This window comes from Dryobates pubescens, chromosome 34, assembly GCF_014839835.1.
Source record: "Dryobates pubescens isolate bDryPub1 chromosome 34, bDryPub1.pri, whole genome shotgun sequence".
Taxonomy (NCBI): Eukaryota; Metazoa; Chordata; class Aves; order Piciformes; family Picidae; genus Dryobates; species Dryobates pubescens.
The window spans coordinates 4603291-4624218 of record NC_071645.1 but is presented as its reverse complement, the minus strand read 5'-3'; the positions used below and the strand labels follow the sequence as shown (position 1 = coordinate 4624218).

At 53.9% G+C, this 20928-nt stretch overlaps 2 protein-coding genes across 3 annotated transcripts; both read right to left on the bottom strand.

Annotated features, from left to right (window-relative positions):
- On the bottom strand, positions 1-6961 carry LOC104305606 (transmembrane protein 45B). The gene is made up of 6 exons (XM_009906475.2): positions 6954-6961; positions 2811-3015; positions 2354-2566; positions 1595-1779; positions 1008-1153; positions 1-242 (listed from the first exon to the last, which is right to left on the bottom strand). The coding sequence occupies exons 2-6, from the start codon at positions 2995-2997 to the stop codon at positions 113-115; spliced, it is 861 nt and encodes a 286-aa protein (XP_009904777.2). The 5' UTR covers positions 2998-3015; positions 6954-6961; the 3' UTR covers positions 1-112.
- Positions 6962-13460: 6499 nt separating this feature from the next.
- Positions 13461-18281, bottom strand: LOC104305607 (transmembrane protein 45B). Of its 2 annotated transcripts, none has more exons than XM_009906476.2 (5): positions 18083-18281; positions 17125-17337; positions 15879-16063; positions 14968-15113; positions 13461-13578 (listed from the first exon to the last, which is right to left on the bottom strand). In XM_009906476.2, the coding sequence occupies exons 1-5, from the start codon at positions 18264-18266 to the stop codon at positions 13461-13463; spliced, it is 846 nt and encodes a 281-aa protein (XP_009904778.2). In that variant the 5' UTR covers positions 18267-18281. The 2 variants fall into 2 exon arrangements, with proteins under 2 accessions (XP_009904778.2, XP_054032118.1); XM_054176143.1 differs by having other exon boundaries at positions 13461-13582; positions 14969-15113; positions 18083-18266.
- Between the last annotated feature and the right edge of the window lie 2647 nt (positions 18282-20928).

The following is a 20928-nucleotide window of genomic DNA, read 5'->3' as shown; positions in this document are numbered from 1 at the left end:
TCCTGCCTCCCGCTTCCGATGCTCCATCATCAAGTGCCGGTGTAGCTGATCAAGACTAAATCCAAAACCTCATCTGATGAGCAGGGAAGGAGCTCCCATGGCCAGCACAGCCTCATTTGTCATCTGAGGGGCTCTCTGGCAGCAGGGTGCTGTCGGAGCTCCTGATGCCTTTGCGGATGCACACTCCGCAGTCCAGCTCCACGTCGATGTCCCCAAACTTCAGCTGGCAGGACTCATTGCAGCTGCAGGAGGGACAGGCACCCTGCTCAGGTGTTTGTAGGCACCAAAAACTGCCACCCCCACCCCAGCCTGCTCTGGAAGGCTGTTGAGGACCACCTGCTCCATGGTGGTATGGAGCTCAGCCTTGCCAGCCAAGACATGGACCAGGCCATGCTTGGACACCCACTTCTTATCCCATCATACACTAGTGGCTGGATTAGGAGCAGAGAAGTGATTGTCCCCCCTGTGCTCTGCCCTGGTGAGGCCACACTTTCAGTACTGGGGTCAGTTTTGGGCCCCTTACTCCAAGAAGGACCTTGAGGGGCTGGAGCAGGTTCAGAGAAGGGCAACAAAGCTGGGGAAGGGTCTGGAGAGGAACTGGGGGTGTTTAGTCCAGAGAAGAGCAGGCTGAGGGGAGACCTCATTGCTCTCTACAACTCCTTGAAAGGAGGTGGGAGTGAGGTGGAGGTCAGTCACATCTCCCAGGTGACAGAAGTAGGTGAAATCGCTTGAAAATGTGCCAGGGGAGGTTAAGAACAATTTCTTTCCTGTAAGGGTGGCCAGGGATTGGAACAGGTTGCCCAGGGAGGTGGTGGAGTCCCCATCCCTGGAGGTGTGGCCATGGCCCTTCAGGACATGTTTCAGTGGCCATGGCGGTGTTGGGCTGCTGGTTGGACTTGATGGTCTTAGAGGTCTTTTCCAGCCTTAATGATTCTATGATTCCCCAGGGTAGCACTGGGTCCAGGTACAGTGCTGGGACCCCCCAGGACCCCTTCTCCTGCACGTACCAGCGAGAGGCAGCGGCGTTGGCTGCCAGCACAGCGAGAGCACCCACGTAGTGCCAGCAGAAGCACATGGTCAGGAACGTGAAGTTGCTGTGGTCAGTCTGGTCCCAGCCTGGTCCCCCCCATGGAGGGGACAGCACAAACCCAATCTGGTCACAGACAGAAGAGAAATGAAGCATCAGCACCAGTCAAGCTCCTGCAGATATCCCCCCAGCCCCTTCTCGTCTTGGTTTTAGCCAAGCTGCTGCAGCTGACTATGGACTTAGAGGCACAACAATCCCAGCAGCCCAACATCTCCAGAGAAAGAGGCCAGCCCTAAAGCTGTGCTTCTGCTAGAGCCAAAGCTGGGTGATTATGTGAGAGCTTTCCAGATATTTCCAGTTACTTGAAACAAAGAGAGGAAGAAACTGGGCTTTGGTGCTTATTATCTCCACAATAACAGCTCTGCCACTAAGCCTTGTTTCCTCCTAAGATATTCCAAGCAGCTGGCAAGTTCAACCCCACCAGATGTGCCATGAAGGGCAGAGCAGCCCCTCTCACCCATCTGCCTGGGCCCACAGCCCAGAGGAGAACATTGGACATGCACTGACCTGCCAAAGCCAAGAGCCCTGCAGAAGGAAGGAGCTGGTCCTGAAGATCTCCAGGATGATGTGGTCTCGGAGGAACACCTCCAGTAGGACACAGAGGGCTCCAGCAAAGATGGCCATGGCCAGCAGGGAATGGACATGGTGATCCAGTGCAGCATCAGTGCTGTCATGGGAACAGAAGAGCAAACCTGCCCCAATTCAGGTGGCATTAGAAAAGGACCTTCTGGGATGTGTGTTCCAAAAACCATCTGAGGATTAAAACTGCTCCAGCTCTTGCTGTGCTGGGAAGGGGCAGCCTGCAAGCAGCCTGCTGTCACCACCTTTGTTCTGCAAGGGCCATTCAGCCCCTGGCACTGGGCTCTGCTCTGACCCCTGTGCCCCAGGCAGGGCTGTCAGGGGGGGCACACTCAGCTCAGAAAGAGGGGGGGGGCAGCTTTGTATCAGGGTTTGTCCTTCTATACAGCCAAGCAAGGGCAGGGGGGAAACTCCTTTTTGAGAATCCAGAGAGCATCAGCTGCTTGCCAGCAGGAGGAAGTGACAGCCCTAGGGCCTCATGCACCCCCTGAGCACCAGGAGCATCCAGGCACGGCTGGATCCCCATGTGGAGAGAAACAGGGAGGGGGTAGGCACTGCACAGCCAATGCCATCATGCATCTGCACACCCTCCAGCTGTGACTGCCTGCAGAGGATCTTAGCAGCCTGAAGAGAGCCCTGCAGAGTGGGGACCCTCCCAGCTTTCCCCCAGGCAGGATGTGAGCTCACCTTCCACGAGCAGAGCCACGGCCAGCGACAGTCGGTCTAAGCCAAGCGGCAGCTTGAGTGGGGAGTGCGAGACGATGTCCACGATGCCAGAGAGGAGGAAGAAGAGGTACATGGTGGTGTAGTGCCAGTGGGTGAGGTCTGTCCAGCTGTGTGTCTTGGGGCTGTACAGCTGCAGGTGAGGACCAGTGGGAACAAACTGCTCCACCAGTATCCCTGGACAGAGAGGGAAGAGGTCAACGTTTTCCCTTTCACGTGGGGAAAGGACACCCTTGCAGGAAACCTTCCTTGAAGTCTCAGTGGCATTTGTCCAGGGGAACAGTGGCAAGGCCCCAGCACAAGGAGGTCTCCAAGCCCTCCCACAGCAGTCCTTTCCCACTGCAAACACACCCAATCTCTTGGGTTAAAGGGGCTGCAGTGCCAGCAGACATTGGCACGCAGACTCACCATCATCTCTTACCTGCCAGAGCAAAGAAAGCTTTCACTGCCCCTTCAAAGACTTCCACACGCTGGAACCCATAGCTCAGTTGGCTCTCACCATTGGTTTTCCTCCTGAGATACCTCAGGGGGTATTTCACAGACCACCAGAGACCAAAAATGGAGAAGAAGGTGCCCCGGAGGGCACTGCCGAGGAAACTTGTTGGCATCTGGCTGGCTTGCTGGACCTGCAAGGACAAGCAGAGGCTGGAGACCAACCCAAAGCACCCCCAAGGAGGCTGGAGACCAACCCAAAGCACCCCCAAGGAGGCTGGAGACCAACCCAAAGCACCCCCAAGGAGGCTGGAGACCAACCCAAAGCACCCCCACGGAGCTGCTGGGCTGCTCACTTGCTCAGCATCCCCAGGGAGCTGCATCCCAGCAGAGTGGGAGTGCATGGCTCCATCCTCAGCTGCAGAGAGCTAATACCAGAGATGTGACATCACCATGGAGAAGCTGCCACTGTCTGTGTCTCTGCCTAGGTGGTTGCATGCCCAAACATCAGGACTTCATTATGCCAGAGAAAATGAGCACCCAAGACAGTGCAAGGGCTCCATGCTGCTGGAGGAGGAGCCATAACAAGGATTCTGCTCATAAAAAGCAACATGGCAATTATTTCCTTGGGACATCAGCTCCTTCCAAACTAGGTGATGGCCAGGGTGTGAATCCAGCCAGCACCTCCACAGCCCCAGCCAGCACGTTCACCAGCCAGGGCTTTGCTGGGCCTCACTGCCTGTGCAAGGAGAGGAGGAGGAGGCAACCCAAGAAGCACAACCACATCCAAAAGGAGCCTCATGCATATTCCACTCAACAAGTGGCACGAGGGACAGAGATTTCATCCCCAGTGGGATGAGCATGAAGACTAAAGGTATGCAAATTGCCTTCAGGTTGAGCAAGGCCAACAGCACTGAGCACTAGAAAGGATGGAGAGGAGGACAAGCAGAGGCTACAGGAGACGTCATATCAGCCTAATACTCCTGTGTGACCTGCTTTAAGTGACCCTGCTCTGGCAGGGGCGTGGACTTGGTGATCTTGAGAGGTCCCTTCCAACCCCTACCATCCTGTGATTGCAGCTGTGGAAGAACATCCCAGAGGAGCAAGCACAGAAGGGAAGAAGGAATGATCTAAACCCCCACAGCAAGGAGCTGCTGATGTTACCTTGGGATGATCTTAGAATCATAGAGTCAACAAGGCTGGAAGAGACTTCCAAGATCATCAAGTCCAACCTCTCACCCAGCACCTCATGACTACTAAACCATGGCACCAAGTGCCACATCCAATCCCCTCTTGAACACTTCCAAGGATGGGGACTCCACCACCTCCCAATGGCTAACAACTCTCTCTGGGAAGAACTTTCTCCTCACCTCCAGCCTAAACCTCCCCTGGCACAGCTTCAGACTGTGTCCTCCAGCAAAACCTTGCCCTCTGCCTGCACCCACCACCTGAGGGGGTCTCCCTCTTCCCCTCCCCACTGGCTTGCTGGTGCTTTCCTCCAGCTCAGATGTGCGCAGGAGGAGGCATTGCTCACCCCGGCGCTGCCACAGCGACTTGCCCTTGCCTCACCAATCACCTCCTGCCGTGTTTATAAATACCAGAGCCAAGTGCAGGGGCTGGATGAACAACTCCAGCACGTTCTCCAAGTCCTCCCACACGAGAAAGTAATTAGGGTGCTGCAAAATGAGGGTAGGATGTGGCGTGGCAAGCGCCTCAGGTGAGTCCTCCCCTCCTGGGCTCTGGCTGCCGAGCTGGAGTCGGTCGGACCGGCTCAGCCCTGCGTGGGCAACCACAGCGAGCATGACCATCATCATCCTCTGCATCTCCAGGACATGGCTGATCCTGGGCAGGCTCAGAGCTGTTTACACCATGTCGAGGTTTCCTTTCAGGAGGGAAGTTACTAAGCAGCCTTCCATGCAGAGGAGAAACGCCCTGTTCCAGCAGGTGGCTCAGGGATGGGCCATGGCTTTCTGCTCTGCATCAGCTTGAGACGCTTCATGCCTTCCCTGATTACAGCCTGGACACCCAGGCCAGGGCACATATCTTCCCTGAATAGACATCTACATGTTGAAGTGCACAATTAAAGCAGCTCCCACTTGTATGATGAAGACAGAAACGTGACCATTGTCCTACAGGGCTGGTAGCTACAAGAGCCTGAAGCTGAAGTCAGGAGCATACCCTGAGCAAGACAGAGAATCACAGAGCGGTTGGGATGGAAGGGACTTGTGAAGATCATCTAGTCCAACCCCCCAGCTTGAGCACCTACAGTAAAAAACCAATCACACAGGAGCACATCCAGGAAGGTTTTGAATGCCTCCAGAAATGAAATCTCCACAAGCTCTCTGGCAGCCTGCTCCAGTGCTCTGCTCCCCCTCCAAGCGCTGATTTTTCCCCTTAGGGAGCCTCCCATGCTCCAGTTTGTGACTGTTGCCCCTTGTCCTGTCACAGCCATAGCAGGGGGGTTAACCTGACCTGCTCGGCTGGAGGAGAGCAGAGACATCCCCATGCCCAAGCATCAGAAAGGACACCTGACAGGTCCCACCTGCAGCTGCAGAGGCTGCTCCAAGCCACAGCAGCATCCAGCTTTAACCCAGGGTTTATCACCCCACATCTCCTTCACCCCAGTTACCAGCAGTGCCAAACTGCTCCGTTTCAGAGCTGTCCCTGGGATTTCCTACCCCAACTATCCCCCTCCTTGGTGGAGGGGTTCCCTTCTTTTTAGTGCTGAGGACCTTTTGGCTCTGTATCCTCCCAGCACCCCAATCCAAGCAGGGTCTTGGTAATCATCTCAAGTCCCTTTTGCTTCTCACCTCCTGGACACAATTCAGCAGGCACCACAAACTCTGGGGGCATCTCTTACTTAACAAAGGTGTCCCAAACCCACCTTTGGGGCAAGCAGAAGCTTGGCACAAGCTCACTCAAGAAAGAAACAAACCAACCAAACAACAAAACCAAACTGCCCCAACTTGTGTTACAAAGCAGCCAGCGCTTCACAGAGCAACCCAACACGTTTCCAAGCAACAGTCACTTGGCACAGCTCACATTGGAGGCACAGAACAACCACCCACCCAACATCAACCTTGAGCCCAAACCTGGTACCTCTCACCCACCAGCTTCTCCCAACCCCAGCCTTTGAGCCCACATTCACATCAAAGCTGGGGCAGCTCCAAGTGAGCTGCAGCCAGGGAAGAGAGGAGAGGAGAGCACCCAGGCTGTGTTGCCTATCAGGGGACTCAAAGTACAGCTGCAGTCAGAAGGTATCACCTGAGCTGTCCTTCATTCCTCCACAGGGTGAGATACTTTTGCTTTAATATCCCTGTGGGAGCTGCCTGCTCTCCTCACACCAGCTGCTGACAGCCTGCCCACCTTGGACAACATTCCTGCCCAATTTCCAGGCTCTCCCCACCTCCAAGCCTATCCACCACTGATTATTTCATCCCTATGTGGCAACATGCTGCAGCTGATAGAGGGGGACTGATGCTGCTGGGAGGACGATGTCCATGTGGATCCAGAGCATCTCCTACAAGCAGCCATGGGTGAGACCAGCCTCCCAGAAGAGCCAGCCTGAAGGTACAGGGTGAGCTCAGCATCCAGCCATGAACATTTGGAGGGTCTTCTCTTTGTGGATCCTTCTCCATCCTTGCTGCCCAGGCACACCTCCCTCCTGCCAACAACTCTCACCCAGCAGAAGGGGCACAAACCCCTCCCTTCCTGCAAATCCTCTGCTAGGATCTTAGAGATGCTTTCCAACCAAAAGGAACCTGAGGCACCTCCAAAGCCTGATAACCACCATAAGAAGAGCTAAAGACACAGAGAGAGACTGGAGACTTTCAAGAGCCATCTGGATGCATTCCTGTGTACCTGCCCTGAGCGATCCTGCTTTGGCAGGGGGGTTGGAACTGACCTCCAGAAGTCTCTTCCGAGGACTATGATAAACCCAGCCTCTGCCCATGGTTGCTAGCAGCCTGTCTCCACCAGGACCTCCAGCTTCCACCAGCCTCATAGGTGGCCATCATCACACCAAACAAAGGAGGCACTCTTCCCCTCATCCCTTCTTGCCAAGCTCAAGCAGACACATCCATCCCGTGGCACAGCTGCTCACCAGGCTGTTTCTCTGGGTGGGAGAGTTTACCTGTGACTCCTGCCCGTCCTCCTCCTTCTCCAGATGTGGCAGCAAGGAGCTGTTATTACTCAGAAGAGGCAGATAAAGGGAGAAGCCACCACGGGGAGGTGGCCCTCAGACAGGATGTTTGGAGCAGAACCATCCTACAGGGCAGTTCAAAGCAGGCTGAGTCAGCCCGGCTTTCACAACCTGCGACACCTCCTGCCTGCCATTAGGGAAAAAAACCCCAAACCCGAGCCCAAACACGCAGCAAAAGGGCTCCCAGAGCTTGCCACAAAACACCCCAGGAGGAGCAGCCAGGTCCTGTTCCCGTGGCAGCCACGGTGCTCGGCTGTGGTGCTGGGGGGTTGGGGAAAGAGCCAAGAGGAGAAAAGGCTGAAACTTCCTCCAGCGTGGTCAGGCTCTGAAGCTCCTGAGCTGGGCTCTCAGCTACACAAGAGCCATCTTAGAGGGTCTGGCCTCATTCAAAGTTCTTGCAGGCAAGAGATTTTGGGTCAGGAGCTCACAGACCAGAGAGGAGCCCTTGTGAGCACCAGCCCCCAGTAGCCAAGAGAAGGGAGACAATGACCTTCCCTCCCCCCAGAACTGGTTGGTAGGGTGCAGCAGTTTCCACTCCCTTTTACCTCTCTGCAACTCAACACTGCCCAACACCAAGCACCCACAGACAGCAGCCAGCACAAACCTGCTGCACATCACTGAGGGCTGCAGAGCAAATGCCTCCAGGCAAATAAATGCCTCAGGCCACTGCAGTGTCCCCAGCTGCCTCCAAAGCACCCAGGTGATGGTGCAGAACACTCAGGAGCACTGCCCAAGCCTCCAAACACCTGTGGAGCAGCTGTGGGCACTAACAACCACTCAGTGCTTCTCCAAACCAGTAGTTCTCCAGGTTGCAACCACACAACTCCTCATGCAAGCAAAAAAGGACCCAAGGGAAGCCCTGCCCAGAGCCACACACCTGAGCTACCACCCCAAGGAAGCCCCAAGGCTGGAGCAGCAGAGGAGCAAACCAGCCTGCACAACCCTCCCCAGGGTGATGGGCTGCTTTCCAGCACAGCTGTAAAAGCCACCAAGCCATAGCCAGGAGCTCTTTGTTCCTCATTATCTCCATCTCAGCAGTAGCAAGTAGGAGGAAGGAAGGAGAACCAGAAGCTGGTGGTGGTGCTGGCATGCAGCCATGCCATACACCCATCACTGCTCACCTCCAACAGTGCTTGAGGAGCAAGAGGTGTTGCAGAGGGCTGAGCACCAGTGCAAAAAGGCCCTGGAGCATCAGGGAAGTCCACAGCAGCAAAGGGGCTTCCCCAGACACAAGTATCACACTGCCACAGTACATTAGAGGCTGGAAGGGACCTCAAGAGATCAAGTCCAACACCCCTGCCAAAGCAGGAACCCTTAGGGTAGTCCACACAGGAATGCATCTAGGAGGGTCCTGAAAGTCTCCAAAGAAGGAGACTCCACAAGCTCTCTGGGCAGCCTGCTCCAGGGCTCCATCAGCCTCACTGTAAGGAGGTTCCTTGTGCTAACACATTAAGCACAGGGAGAAATGCAGCCCAGACAGAAGTTCCTCCTTACAGATCTACCCCAAAGACCAGCCCCAAAGCCAGACATACCTTTACTTGCAGGAGAAAGAGAAGCAGCAGCACTGCCAGAGATGTCTTTGCAGCTCCAGTTTGCCCTCAGCAGCCACCCAGCTCAGCAAACCCTTCCTCTGAAGGCCAGCTTAGACTGAAGCTGCTTCCCATGCAGGTCTGAGAGAAAGGGAGAAGTAAAGAATGCTGGGAAGGGAGCAGCTGGAGGGAGAGGGGAGCAAATGAGGTGCAGCTGAAAGGTATCTGCTGGGAGACCAAAGGTGCTTAAAGGGCCAGCCAAGAGCAAAGCTGACAGAGAAAGTTTCCATGAAGAGGACAACTTGCACTAAAGCATCTGTCTGTCTGTCTGTCAGTGACAAGGGGTGGGGAGACACTAGGACAGGTTGCCCAGGGGGGGTAGTGGATGTCCCCTCCCTGGAGATGTTCAAGGAGAGGTTGGATGAGGTCCTGAGCAGCCTGGGCTGGTGGGAAGTGTCCCTGCCCATGGCAGGGGCTTGGAACTGGATGATCTTTAAGGTCCTTTCCAGCCCAAGCCCTTCTATGGATCTGTGAAAATGGACCCAGGGGCATGACAGGGGTGAGGGAAAGAGAGTTTGAAACCATCCCCATGGATCAGTGAGGAGGGAACTGTGACAAGGAGTGGGGAACAGCCTGATGAGAAAGGACACTTGATGGAAGGATGACCAAACCCCCTCCCCACATCACAGGGGGGGTCACCCACACACCATGCAGGCTAGAATCACTGCGGGCACAAAGGGATGCAGCATGCAACTCCATTGCAGGTGTGGAGGAGCATTATGGGATGGTACCAGCACACCCCCCTGCCTCCTCTTCCTCTCAGGCAGAGACTGGGATCAGCAGATCCATGCCCATTTCACTCCAACCTCTCTCAATATTCTCAAGTTGAACCTTGATTATGATTTAATCTTTTACCCCCCCTCCCCCTCTTTTTTTTCTCAGCTCTAACTGCAACATCCTCTCCCTGAAGGTCCTTCAGCAGCCCTGGTGCTAATGACAAAATGTGATCATGTTTGCCTGCTTCCTGGGGGTGGTGGGAGGCACAATCTAATTAAAGGTCTGCCAGCAGCTCCAGCGCTGCAGATGGAGGCTTCTTCAGGAAGTGCAAAGGATGATTGTTGTGCTGATGGTGATGAGGATGATGATGACAAATGTGAACACCAGCTCTCACAAACAGGCACCAGAGGAGGAGAGGCAGGTGGTAGCAGCACAGGGCTTGCTCTGCTGCCCACACTATCATCTCAACCTGCCGCAGCCGTGGCCGGGAAGGGTGGCAGGGGTAGATCCTATCTCTGCCTGAGCAATCAGTGGCTCGTGGATGGGCTGTGCCCTTCCTGAAGGCTTTTTCTCTTCCTGGCTGGAGGAAGAGCCAGCTGCCAAGATACCTGCCTGCTTTTTTGGGGTGTTCAGAGGGTCACAGAATTCCTTCTGTCAGAAAAGACCTCCAAGATCAAGCCCAACCACCAAGCCCACACCACCATGCTCACTAACCCGTGTCCTGAAGTGCCAGCCCTGCACCTCCAGGGCTGGTGACTCCACCACCTCCCTGGGGCAGCAGTGCTGCCTGGGTTCTTTCATAAGAGGAGGTTGGGAGGATCAGCAGCTCCTTCCTGCCTCCAATGAGCAGGTCACTTTGTTCAGGAACGCTGGCAGCCCCCACCCTTGTTGGATACCTTCCCACAAGATCAGGCTGCAGTTGCACAAGATAAAAACCACCCCCAAGCCATTGCCCAGGGCACCACTCTCTGGAGACATACAAATAAACCTCTGGTCCAGTCCAGCTGCAAGGCCAGGGGGCCTAGTACAGAGACAGACAAAGCATGCCAGGTTGGAAGGGACCTCCAGCAGCATCTGGTCCAACCAAGGTGGCCTGGCAGCCTGTCCAGCTGAATCTTGACAGTGTCCATTGCTGAGGACTCCCACAGCTTCCCTGGGGAGATCATCCCAATGGCTGATTGTCCTCACTGTGAGAAATGTCCTTTTGTGTCCAATTGGAACCTCCCCAGGGGTCCCCTCTACCTATTGCTCCTCATCTTTTCCATGTCACAGCAGCTGATAACTCCCTTTATATGATGGAAAACATAGAATCATAGGATCACGAGGGTTGGAAGAGACCTCAAAGATCAACAAGTCCAACTCTTGACCCAACACCACCATGGCCACCAAACCATGTCCCCAGCTGCCATGGCCACAGGTTTCTTGAACACCTCCAGGGATGGGGACTCCACCACCTCCCTGGGCAGCCTGTGCCAGTGCCTGACCACTCTTACAGCAAAGGAATTGTTCCTAACATCCAACCTAAACCTCCCCTGGTGCAACTTGAGGTCACTTCCTCTTGTCCCTGTGATCCAGGACAACTGGTTGATATTAAGGCTGTGTTAAAAGTAGTATTTCCTTTAGGACTGTCCTGGTCCACCTGTCACAGAAGCAATAAACATGAGGATGAGTTGTGATTGCACCTCACTGTATAGTAAACCATCTCGTGGTGCACCCAGCAACATTCCTGCCCTGGTTTGGGCACCAGAGCTGTTTACAGGTGTGGGGTTTCTTCAGCTGAACCAAAAATGGTTTGTCCCAGTCTGGAAACGACCACAGTCTGTGTTTTCTGACTTAATCACAGGTTCTATCTCTCCTCCTTCGTTGACCTTCATACCTGGGGAAAGAATGTGCTCCAGAGCTGGAAAGCCAATTAGCAACACCATCCCAGGATGTTTGTAGGAGCAGGGAGTTAATGAGGCAGGCAGAAACTATTCCAGACACCGGGTGCAACAGAGGGGAAAAGCGTTTTGTGGCCTCAGAGAGACCAGGGACAAAGAAAACCTCGGGGTGGAAGGAGATGGGGAAGCCAGGAGGAGCGGCAGAGAGAGGTGTGAAGAAGCCAATCAACCCTCTCCCAGCTTCAAAAAGCAAGAAGTGCTTTCAAAATCCAAGGTCGGCTTTCATCTGTCTGCTCGGGGATGGAAACACCCTCTGAATTTCGGGGGTGGCAAGGAGGAAGGTGGCTGCAAGGTGGCTGCAACCTCCGCCGGTGTGTTCCTGCTCTCCAGCAGCGGCTCTGCCACCTGCTGCTGCCCTCCTGTGGTTGCGGCCCGGGAGCGGTGGAGGTTGGTTTGCTGTCCGAAGGAAACCTCAGGCAGAGCAGACTCGGATCATGCTGCTAAGCCCCTTGGCTGTTCAGCTCAGCTGGTTTTCGTCCTGGTGACTCAGTTTGCCCCCCTGCACAGAGGGTTTTCTGCACGCCTTAGGATGCGGCGCTCTGCAAAACCTCTTCCCAGCTTTGTGTCTCGTGGTAGCACCTCCCCAGAGTCCAGCCCTGCAAAATAAACCTGCTCTGTGGTGGGAGTGAGGAAAGCTGGGATTGAAGGAAGTCTCATTAGCCTTTAGAGCACTGTAATGAGCAATAAAATCCGGGCTGTAGCCGCCTGGGTCTGCAACAGGCTCTTTGAACAAGGGGAAGCATTAAAGCTGGGAAAGACCTCTAAGATCATCCAGTCCAACCATCAACCCAACGCCACTGTCACCATGAAACCATTTCCCCAAGTGCCATGTCCACACAATTCTTGAACACCTCCAGGGATGGGGACTCCACCACCTCCCTGGGCAGCCTGCTCCAATGCTTGATCACTCTTGCAGGAGCCACATTCCAACTACTAGTTCCCTGGGAGAAGAGACCACCCCCCACCTCACTCCAACCTCCTTTCAGGGAGTCAGAGATCAATGAGGTCTCCCCTCAGCCTCCTCTTCTCCAGGCTCAACAGCCCCAGTTCCCTCAGCTGCTCTTCACCAGACCCTTCAACCCCTCCCTTGTCACAGAGGCTTGGACCTTCCAGGAGCTGCTTTACTGTTCAGCCACGAGCATGAGCACAAAAATCAGCTGCATCCATCCCCTCACCCCCATGACATGCAGCAGGGAGAAGACTCCAGTGCAAAACATCTTTCCAGCCTCAGGGCTGGAGGCAGGAACAGTCACAGCTCCTCTTGTGCTGGTGTTTATTTGCTATCTTTTTCAAATCCCCTTACTCAGTTCCTGGCACATTTTCCCTCCTAGGAGGTGACATTTCCAGTCACTTCGTGCAAGAAGCGAGCTGGCAAAGGCAGGCTGAAAACAAAACCTGTGCTGATTTCATCCCACTTGGCCTGCTGAGGGCTTGCTTTTCAATGGAAAACTGGGATGCTTTAGGAATCCCTGCTGCTCAGCCATGGATCTTGCAGCCCTGCAGGCTGTATGGGTCTGAGGGGTGGATTTGTCTAAGCTGTGATCACACACTGTATAATTTATCAGGCTTAAACTGAAGGATATCAGCTCAGCAGGGATTTTTTATTTCACATTTATTCACTCTTTCAGCCTGCAAGTGAACAGGAGAACCATTTCAAAACCACACCTTTTTTAGTCAAAAGCTTTGGTAATAAAACCTTGTGGCTTGTGTACAATCAAGCTGTGCTGTTGCAAATTCCACCTCATCTCACATCCCACAGCCTTTCCCCCTCGCCCTCCTTGGGCTGATGTCTTGAGCTGGAGGCACATCACCTCACCCTGGACATCAACCACGGCAGCTCAAAGCCTCCAGGCTCTTGCAAAAGTCACCTGGCCAAAAGGATGCTCTCCATCACTATGGAAACACAGATGGGAAGCCAGCAACTTGGGTTGAATTGCTGCACTTGATTTTGTTGTTAGAGATCGCTGCAAACAGCTCTTGCTCCACAGACCCCAACATTTGGGTAGGGATGGAGGGCAGCTGCCCCCCCCGAGGTGCTCAACCTGCTTCCCAGCAGCAGAGTGGTTGCACCTCTCTGGGCTCTTCCAAAGCATAAATATTTCATGAGATTATAATTACACAGAGAGATAGGTAGGTATTTTTCTTCTCAACCCCAGATTCTGCGTGGATTGGAAGGAGCAGCTGCAGCCTCTTCACTCTTCATCAGATCCGTTTAGGAAGGCAGCCTGGGAGCTGCTGTCACACTTCGGCTGCCGCACTCCCAGCCCGATGTAAGGCTCCCTGCTGCCTCTCTGGTATCTCTGGATGCAGCTGGGGACACGGGAGAAATCCATCAGCATTAGCAAAGCCCCCAAACTAACACCAGGGTGAGCAAGAGAGACTTGTGAGGAATGCACAGAGGAGGAGAAACTGTTACAGAGCTCCTAAAATGCTGGGTTTGGGGGTACAGGGAGGGCTGCTAATCACAGAGTGCAATGGATTGGAAGAGGCCTCTAAAGGTCATCTAATCCAACCTCCCTGCAGTGAGTAGGGACATCTGCAAGTGCATCAAGGCTGCTCAGAGCCCCATCAAACCTGAGCTTGAATGTTTCCAGAGGTGTGGCCTCCACCACCTCATTGGGCAACCTGTCCCACCACCCTCATGGTGAAGAACTTCCTAATGTCCTATGAGGAGAGGCTGAGGGAGCTGGGGTTGCTTAGCCTGCAGAAGAGGAGGCTCAGGGGGGAGACCTTCTTGCTCTCTCCAACTCCCTGAAGGGAGGTTGTAGCCAGGTGGGGGTTGGTCTCTTCTCCCAGGGAACAGGCACGAGAACAAGAGGACACAGTCTCAAGCTGTGCCAGGGGAAGTTTAGGCTGGAGGTGAGGAGAAAGTTCTTCCCAGAGAGAGTTGTTAGCCATTGGAATGTGCTGCCCAGGGAGGTGGTGGAGTCCCCATCCCTGGAGGTGTTCAAGAGGAGATTGGATGTGGCACTTGGTGCCATAGTTTGGCAGTCAGGAGGTGTTGGGTGACAGGTTGGACTTGATGATCTTTGAGGTCTCTTCCAACCTTATTGATTCTATGATTCTATGTCCAAAGAACTTGTTCCTGGTGTCCAACCTAAACTGATCTATCCAGTTGTCCAGTTATGTACAAAGTCTCTCTGCTTGCACAGGCTGGACCAGCCCACATCTCAGCAAGCCTTGCAGCACCCCTCAGAGGTTCACAGGCTGCAGAAACCTCCCTGCAAGTAGGACAGCATCCCCTTCCCACCCCCTTGGCAAAGCCACCTGACCATGCTGTTGTACCTCTGCTAGCTCAGTGACTGTCAACCTCCTTCAAATCCCTCCAAGGGAGGGGACAAAGTGTCAGGAGGTCCTGGCAAAGCTTTCACTTCTCTATTGAATTAATGGTTGACTCCCAGCACTTACTGTAGAATAAAAATTGTGGTGTGACTTCCAGGAGCAGCTTCAGGGGCTTGGTGATTTGACTCCTCCGTGCCCCTTGCTGACCCTCTTTTGCATTCTGTGTACTCCACAAACAACAGCCACCCTTGTCCCATGTCCTAAACCTCACAGCACCCAGGAGCTACTTACTCAGCTGTGACTTTGTGCTCCAGGATCAGCTTCTCCCTCCCTCCCTCGATCCATCCCCCTCCCTCCATCCATTTCCCTCCCTGTCTGCTCACCCCACTCCTCCCCATACTGCTGTCCCAGCCATACCAGTAAGTGAGGGTGTAGTTTATAGCCAGGATGGCCACAGCAGCTGCCCAGTGCCAGAAGAAGCACATGGTGAGGAACATGATGTTGCTGTGGTCCTTCTGATCCCACATTGGACCTCCCCAGGGCTGGAAGAGCACGACTCCAATCTGGGTGGAACAAGCAATGCATTACCTTAGGGAGCAGGGAAACAAAGCCATGTCCTGAAGCCCTTCAGCACCTTTCTGTCCATCTTGGTGATCACCATGACCAATGTGATGAGCAAGGGACTTGAGCCTTGACCAGGAGAGTAGGTTGTGCTGGGACAGTGCTGGCAGTGAGAGGCCACACAAAGTAAGTCTCTGCCCACAGTCTCTCTCTTTCTCTGCAATATCCAGGCACACTGCAGACTCCTTTAAAGCCTCCACACTGAGTGTTTTACAAGCTCAGCACAGTTTCTACTCTCTGAACTCAAGCTGGAGTTAGCACAGCAGCCCCAAGGCTGAGAAAGAGGAGAACTCAAAGCTTTTCAGCTTTGGGACTCATCTCCAAGTGGTTGTTTTGCTTCTCCAACTTCCAGCACAGCAAGCAGCTGGCTGGGGTTTCACTTGGCCATTTGATGGCCTGGTTGGGTTTGCATCTTTGCACTAAACCAGAGAGGAGGCTTCAGGCTGCATTAGACACATTAAGCAATTAGTCCTGGGTGGGTAGATGCTCACTTCTGCTGCTGGCCCTGGAGAAGCACCAAGCCAAGCCAAACAGCAATTTCAGCAGCCACCAGAGATGACCTGGGATGGGTAAATTCTGGGCTATGATCTATTTGTGAGGTGAGGCCAGCAAAATGATCCTTCAGAGAGATGGGATTGATAGGTGATGAGTGGCTGCTTCACCTCTTTTCCCATCTCTCCCTCACCTTGGTGCCCTGCAGAACTGACCTGCCAGAACCATGTTCCCTGCACAATGGTGACACCAGCCCTGAACATCTCCAGGATGATGTTGTCACGGAGGAAGACCTCCAGCATGGTGCTGCAAGCCCCCAGAAAGATGACAATGAGCAGGAGGGAGTGGATGTGCTGGTCCAGCATGGGGCGATGAAGGACGTGGTAGTAGAAGAGACAACCTGCCGAGATACAAACCAAGCTCAGAGCAGCAGTGGCAGCACCAGCCATGGCACACAGTAGACTAGAACACCTCCTCAGGTGGCAAACTGAGACAAGCCTCCAGGTAGCACCACCCCTTCAAGTCTCCTGGCACCCCACCTTTCTAGAGGGATGAATGCCCAGTCTTGGGGCAGGAGGGTCTGAACAAGGTGGGGACCAAAGGCAGAGGACAACAGAAGGGTGGTTCTCTTCCTTCCCCTGTTGGTGCCATCACCTCTTCACATCCCACTCACCTCAGAGCCAAGTGTCTGCTGATCCCCTGCTTTTCCATTATCTTGGGGCTTGGAAACGATTCATTTCCACTTGTGACACATCAGGCTGTGCCTGATGAAATGCCCCTGCTGCTGCTCCAAAATCCTTTGGGGCTGGGGAAGGGGGAACAGGACAGAGGAGGAGGTTGGGGAAGGGGAGAAAAAAGACAGAGGAAGAGGTTGGGGAAGGGGAAAAAAAAAGACAGAGGAGGAGGCTGGGGAAGGGGAAAAAAAGAGAGAGGAGGAGGTTGGGGAAGGGGAAAAGACAGGAGGTGTCCTTTCAGCAAGGGTTTTTTATACAAGGACTTTATTTCCTGGTGTCTTTTCCCTGTGATGATCCAAGAGGGGGTCTGACAATCCTGGCTGGCCACTCTGAAGCCAGCCTGAAGCCAGAATGTTATTCCTGATGTGCTGAGGCTGGAAGGAGTCCCTGGAGTGTGCCACGTGCGGTGCAAGCAGATGAGGGTGAGGATGCCTGGGGCAGTGAATGTCTCTCCAGGGGCAGGCGAGCAGCGCTGGAGCCGCAAGATAAATGCAGCATCCAGCAGCCATTCATCACGAGGAGGAAACTCAACCTGCTGCTTTGTACTGCTGTCAACCCAGAAATCCCAGAGCAGGCAAAGCCAGGACCCGCTGCTGCTCTCATTTCCCACCTTGCCCTTCGGTGACGCATCACCTCCGACATGTCCTATCTTCAGCTTGGAGTTTGGCCCTTCCCTGGCTCGCACTCCAGCATCCCCCCTCCAAGCCACGCACCACCTTCTACTGACCTTCAACAAACACAGCCATGGACAGCATGAGGCGGTCCAGACCCCGTGGCACTGCCTGGGAGACGTAGGTGAAGACGTCCACCAGCCCAGAGAGGCCGTAGAAGAGGTACATGGTGGTGTGCTGCCAGTTCATCAGCTTCACCCAGTCGCGGTTGTTGCCGCTGTAGAGGTACAGGTGTGGCCCATCCGGGACGAACTGCTCTGCCAGCATCCCTGCAGGGACATGTGAGAGCAGGTCATTGCTGGGGGGGGGGTCAGCACAGGGATGGCTGACGCTGCTCGTTGCTGGGAGGGGCTGCTGAAGCAGGAGTTGATGGCTTGGCAGTAGGAGAAAGGGCTGGGCATAAAGCCCCCAAAGCTCAGCTCTGGGAAGGGCTGCAAAACTTGGTGCTTCAACATAGGATGGAGTCATAGAATCACTGAGGCTGGAAGAGACCTCTAAGAGCCTCAGATCCAACCACCAACCCAACAGCACCATGCCCACCTAACCATGTCCCAGAGTGTCCTGTCTACCTGTTTTCTGGACACCTCCAGGCATGGTGACTCCACCACCTCCCCAGGCAGCCTGTTCACTCTGGCAGTGAATAATCTTTACCTAACATCCAACCTAAACCCACTCTGGCACCACTTGGGGCCATTTACTTCTGTTCTGCTCCTTGCTCCTTGGGAAAAGAGAGGTCATTTCCTCTCATCCTGTCACCAACCCTCACCGGGCTTCAGCCTCCTTTCAGGGAGCTGCAGAGAGCAATGAGGTCTCCCCTCAGCCTCCTCTTCTCCAGGCTCAACACCCCCAGCTCCCTCAGCCACTCCTCACCAGCCCTGTTCTCCAGACCCTTCACAGCAGACTCTATCAGCTATCAAGACAGGATGAAGATCAGGACACATCCTTCCCACCCCTGATCTGGTTTCTCTGGAGTGAGGGCTCCGGTAGAGTCATCACTACAGCCTGGGACATTACCTGTCAGAGCAAAGAAGAGTTTGATTCCCCCTTCTATGGCATCCACACGCTGGAACCAATACATCCTGGGTGATTTCTTTTGCACTTGTTTGCTGAGGTACTGCAGGGGGTACCTGACAGACCACCAGAGCCCAAAGAGCAGGAAGAAGCTGCCTGGAAGTGCATGACCCCTGAAGTTCGCCATCCTGACCACCTCCTCTGCCTGCAAAGCAAAGGAAAAACAACCTCAGTGTACAGCTTGGGTCAGTTATTGGACACAGAGTTGGGGGGAAAAAACAATGGGATTTCCCTTTCAGGGAGGACTGGAAAAGGTTTGCCCAAGCACATGGGAACAAGAAGGAGCACTGGGAAACCCTCCAAGGGCGAGAGGTGGTAAGGTAACGTCAGGGACCTTCCTGAGGTCCTTGTCCCAAGATAAGGAACTGGGACAGCTGGATCCCAGACTAGTCCAGCAGAGACCCTACAACAATACCTGATGCATCCCAGCCTGAACCTTGCAGCCCTCAAGGTTCAGGCCCCCAGCAGCCCCCAGCAGCTTGCAAGCCCCCAGCAGCTTATCATAGAATCAATAAGGTTGGAAAAGACCTCAAAGATCATCGAGTCCAACCTTTCACCCAACACCTCCTGACTACTAAACCCTGGCATGTAAACTCCAGCAGGCTGTTCACCAGACCTTCCTCTGCAGCTACAAAAAGAACTTCTTCCTGCTCCCTTCCAGAAAGCAAATCTAAAGGAAATTTTTTTTCTATGCAGGAAAAAAAAAGCCTTTCTAGGTCATTACCTCTCCTAGTGCAGTATCTTCTCCTCCCTCATCAACAGAGGCATTGATGTTGGGTTTACAGCAGCTAAATACATCAGCTCTTGTCAAGCCAGATAAGATTTTCTATCAGGTGGAGGGAGAGAGTTTTCCAAGGAAGAGCAGAGGCAGTGACTCACAGAATCACCAAGGTTGGAAGAGACCTCAGAGATCATCAAGCCCAACCTGGCACCACAGACCTCATGACTACTAAACCATGGCACCAAGTGCCAGGTCCAATCCCCTCCTTCCTACCCTTCTCCACATTGTGAGCAAGCCCAGGGCAGGGTGGAGTTTTTGGGACCAGGCAGATGAGAGAATACACAGGGAAAGCAGTAAGGTCTAGGGGTAGCATCAGTGGGCATCATCAGCTCCTTGAACAGCACCCTGAGTGGTTTGCTATGTCCAAAACTGTTTGGCATTCCTGGGATCAGGACCTGGTCTAATGGCCATGGGGCTGTCAGGCTGATGTTTGGACTTGATGATCTCCAAGGTCTTTCCAGCCAAAACCGATCCGTGGGTTCCATGTAAAGCCAAAGCACTTTGTTAACAATGCAGCTTCACCATCCCCCCCCAGTCCTGCTGGAAACAAACCAGCTTGCATCTGGGCAGTGAAACCAACTCACTCCCTGCATCACCACCTTCTGCCATCCCTTCTTCCCTCTCTGGAGCACCACTAAGGCCAGGGATGGCAGCCGAGCTGCTTGGGGTGGCTGGTTGGAGAGGCAGGGACCTGTTTCCTAGGAGAAGAGCAGCAATTAAACCCCAGCTGGCTCCTCTTTGCCATTTGCTGGTCTGCTTAATTAGGTGGAGAAATGATTAAACTCTTTCATGTGGGCTTGAGCATATGTTCAGGGCCTGCCTTGGTGCCATCACAGGGGGGTTGTGTCAGTGCTGGTCAATTAGGATCTTTTTAATTGATAGCAGAAGCTGGGCTGCTGGCACCCAGGACTTCCTTCTCTATTGAGTTTTGTTCCTCTGCACCATGAGCTGAACTTAATGCCAGGCAAAACACAGCTCTCTTGGGGCATAGGTGCCATAGATTCATAGGCTCATGGAAAGGTTTGGGTGGGAAGGGGCCTTTAAAGGTCATCTAATCCAACCCCCCTGCAGTCAGCAGGGACATCTGCAGCTGGAGAAGGTTGCTCAGAGACCCAAACAACCTGAGCTGGGATGGTTCCAAGGAGGAGACATCTCCCACCTCTCTGGGCAACCTGGGCCAGCATCTCACCACTGTGAGAAAAACCTTAGAAATACAGAATCATGGAGGTTGGAAAAGGACCTCTAAGATCCTCAAGTCCAGCTGTCACCCAACACCACCATGGCCATTTAAACACAGAATCATAGGATGGTTTGGGTTGGAAAGGACCTTTAAAGGTCACCTAGCTCAACACCCCTGCAGGGATGCTGTCAACTGCTCACAGCCTCATCCAACCTGATCTGGATGGGGCCTCCACCAGGTTGTCTCAGCTCACTGCAGGGAGGGTGGACTACACGACCTTTAGAGATCCAACCATCAACCCAAACCACCTGATGATAGAGCACACTGCTCCCTCAGGCCTGCCTGCAGCTGGGAGCTACCACGGTGAGGGTCACACCAATGTATTTAGGATGGGATGCAATCCAAAAGAAAAAGCTGTGCATGGAATGAGGCTTTTGCAGCCTGGTGGCTGGCAGCTTTGTGGACAGTTGTTAGGAGCTCTGCAAGGTTCTGCCTTATCTCAGGACTTGAAAGGAGAGATTTGTTGACAGAGGCTGTGTTGGGTAATTAAACACAGAATCAAAGCAAGGCACCACTGCTGGCACAGGCCAGTGGGCTAAGACAATAGTCTCTGTAGGAAGACACAACCAGGGACTCAGAGCATCCACCTGGGTCCCTGTGGATTCAGGGAGCACCACAGCTGAGCCAGGGAGATGGATACAAGTCTGGATTTTCTGGGCAAGAGGAGAATCCCATCACACACACACAACAACAGCAGGATGACGACTGAGAGCAGAACCAGAGGGATCCAGGACACCATGACAAGAGCTGCCACTGCCACACCAGGGA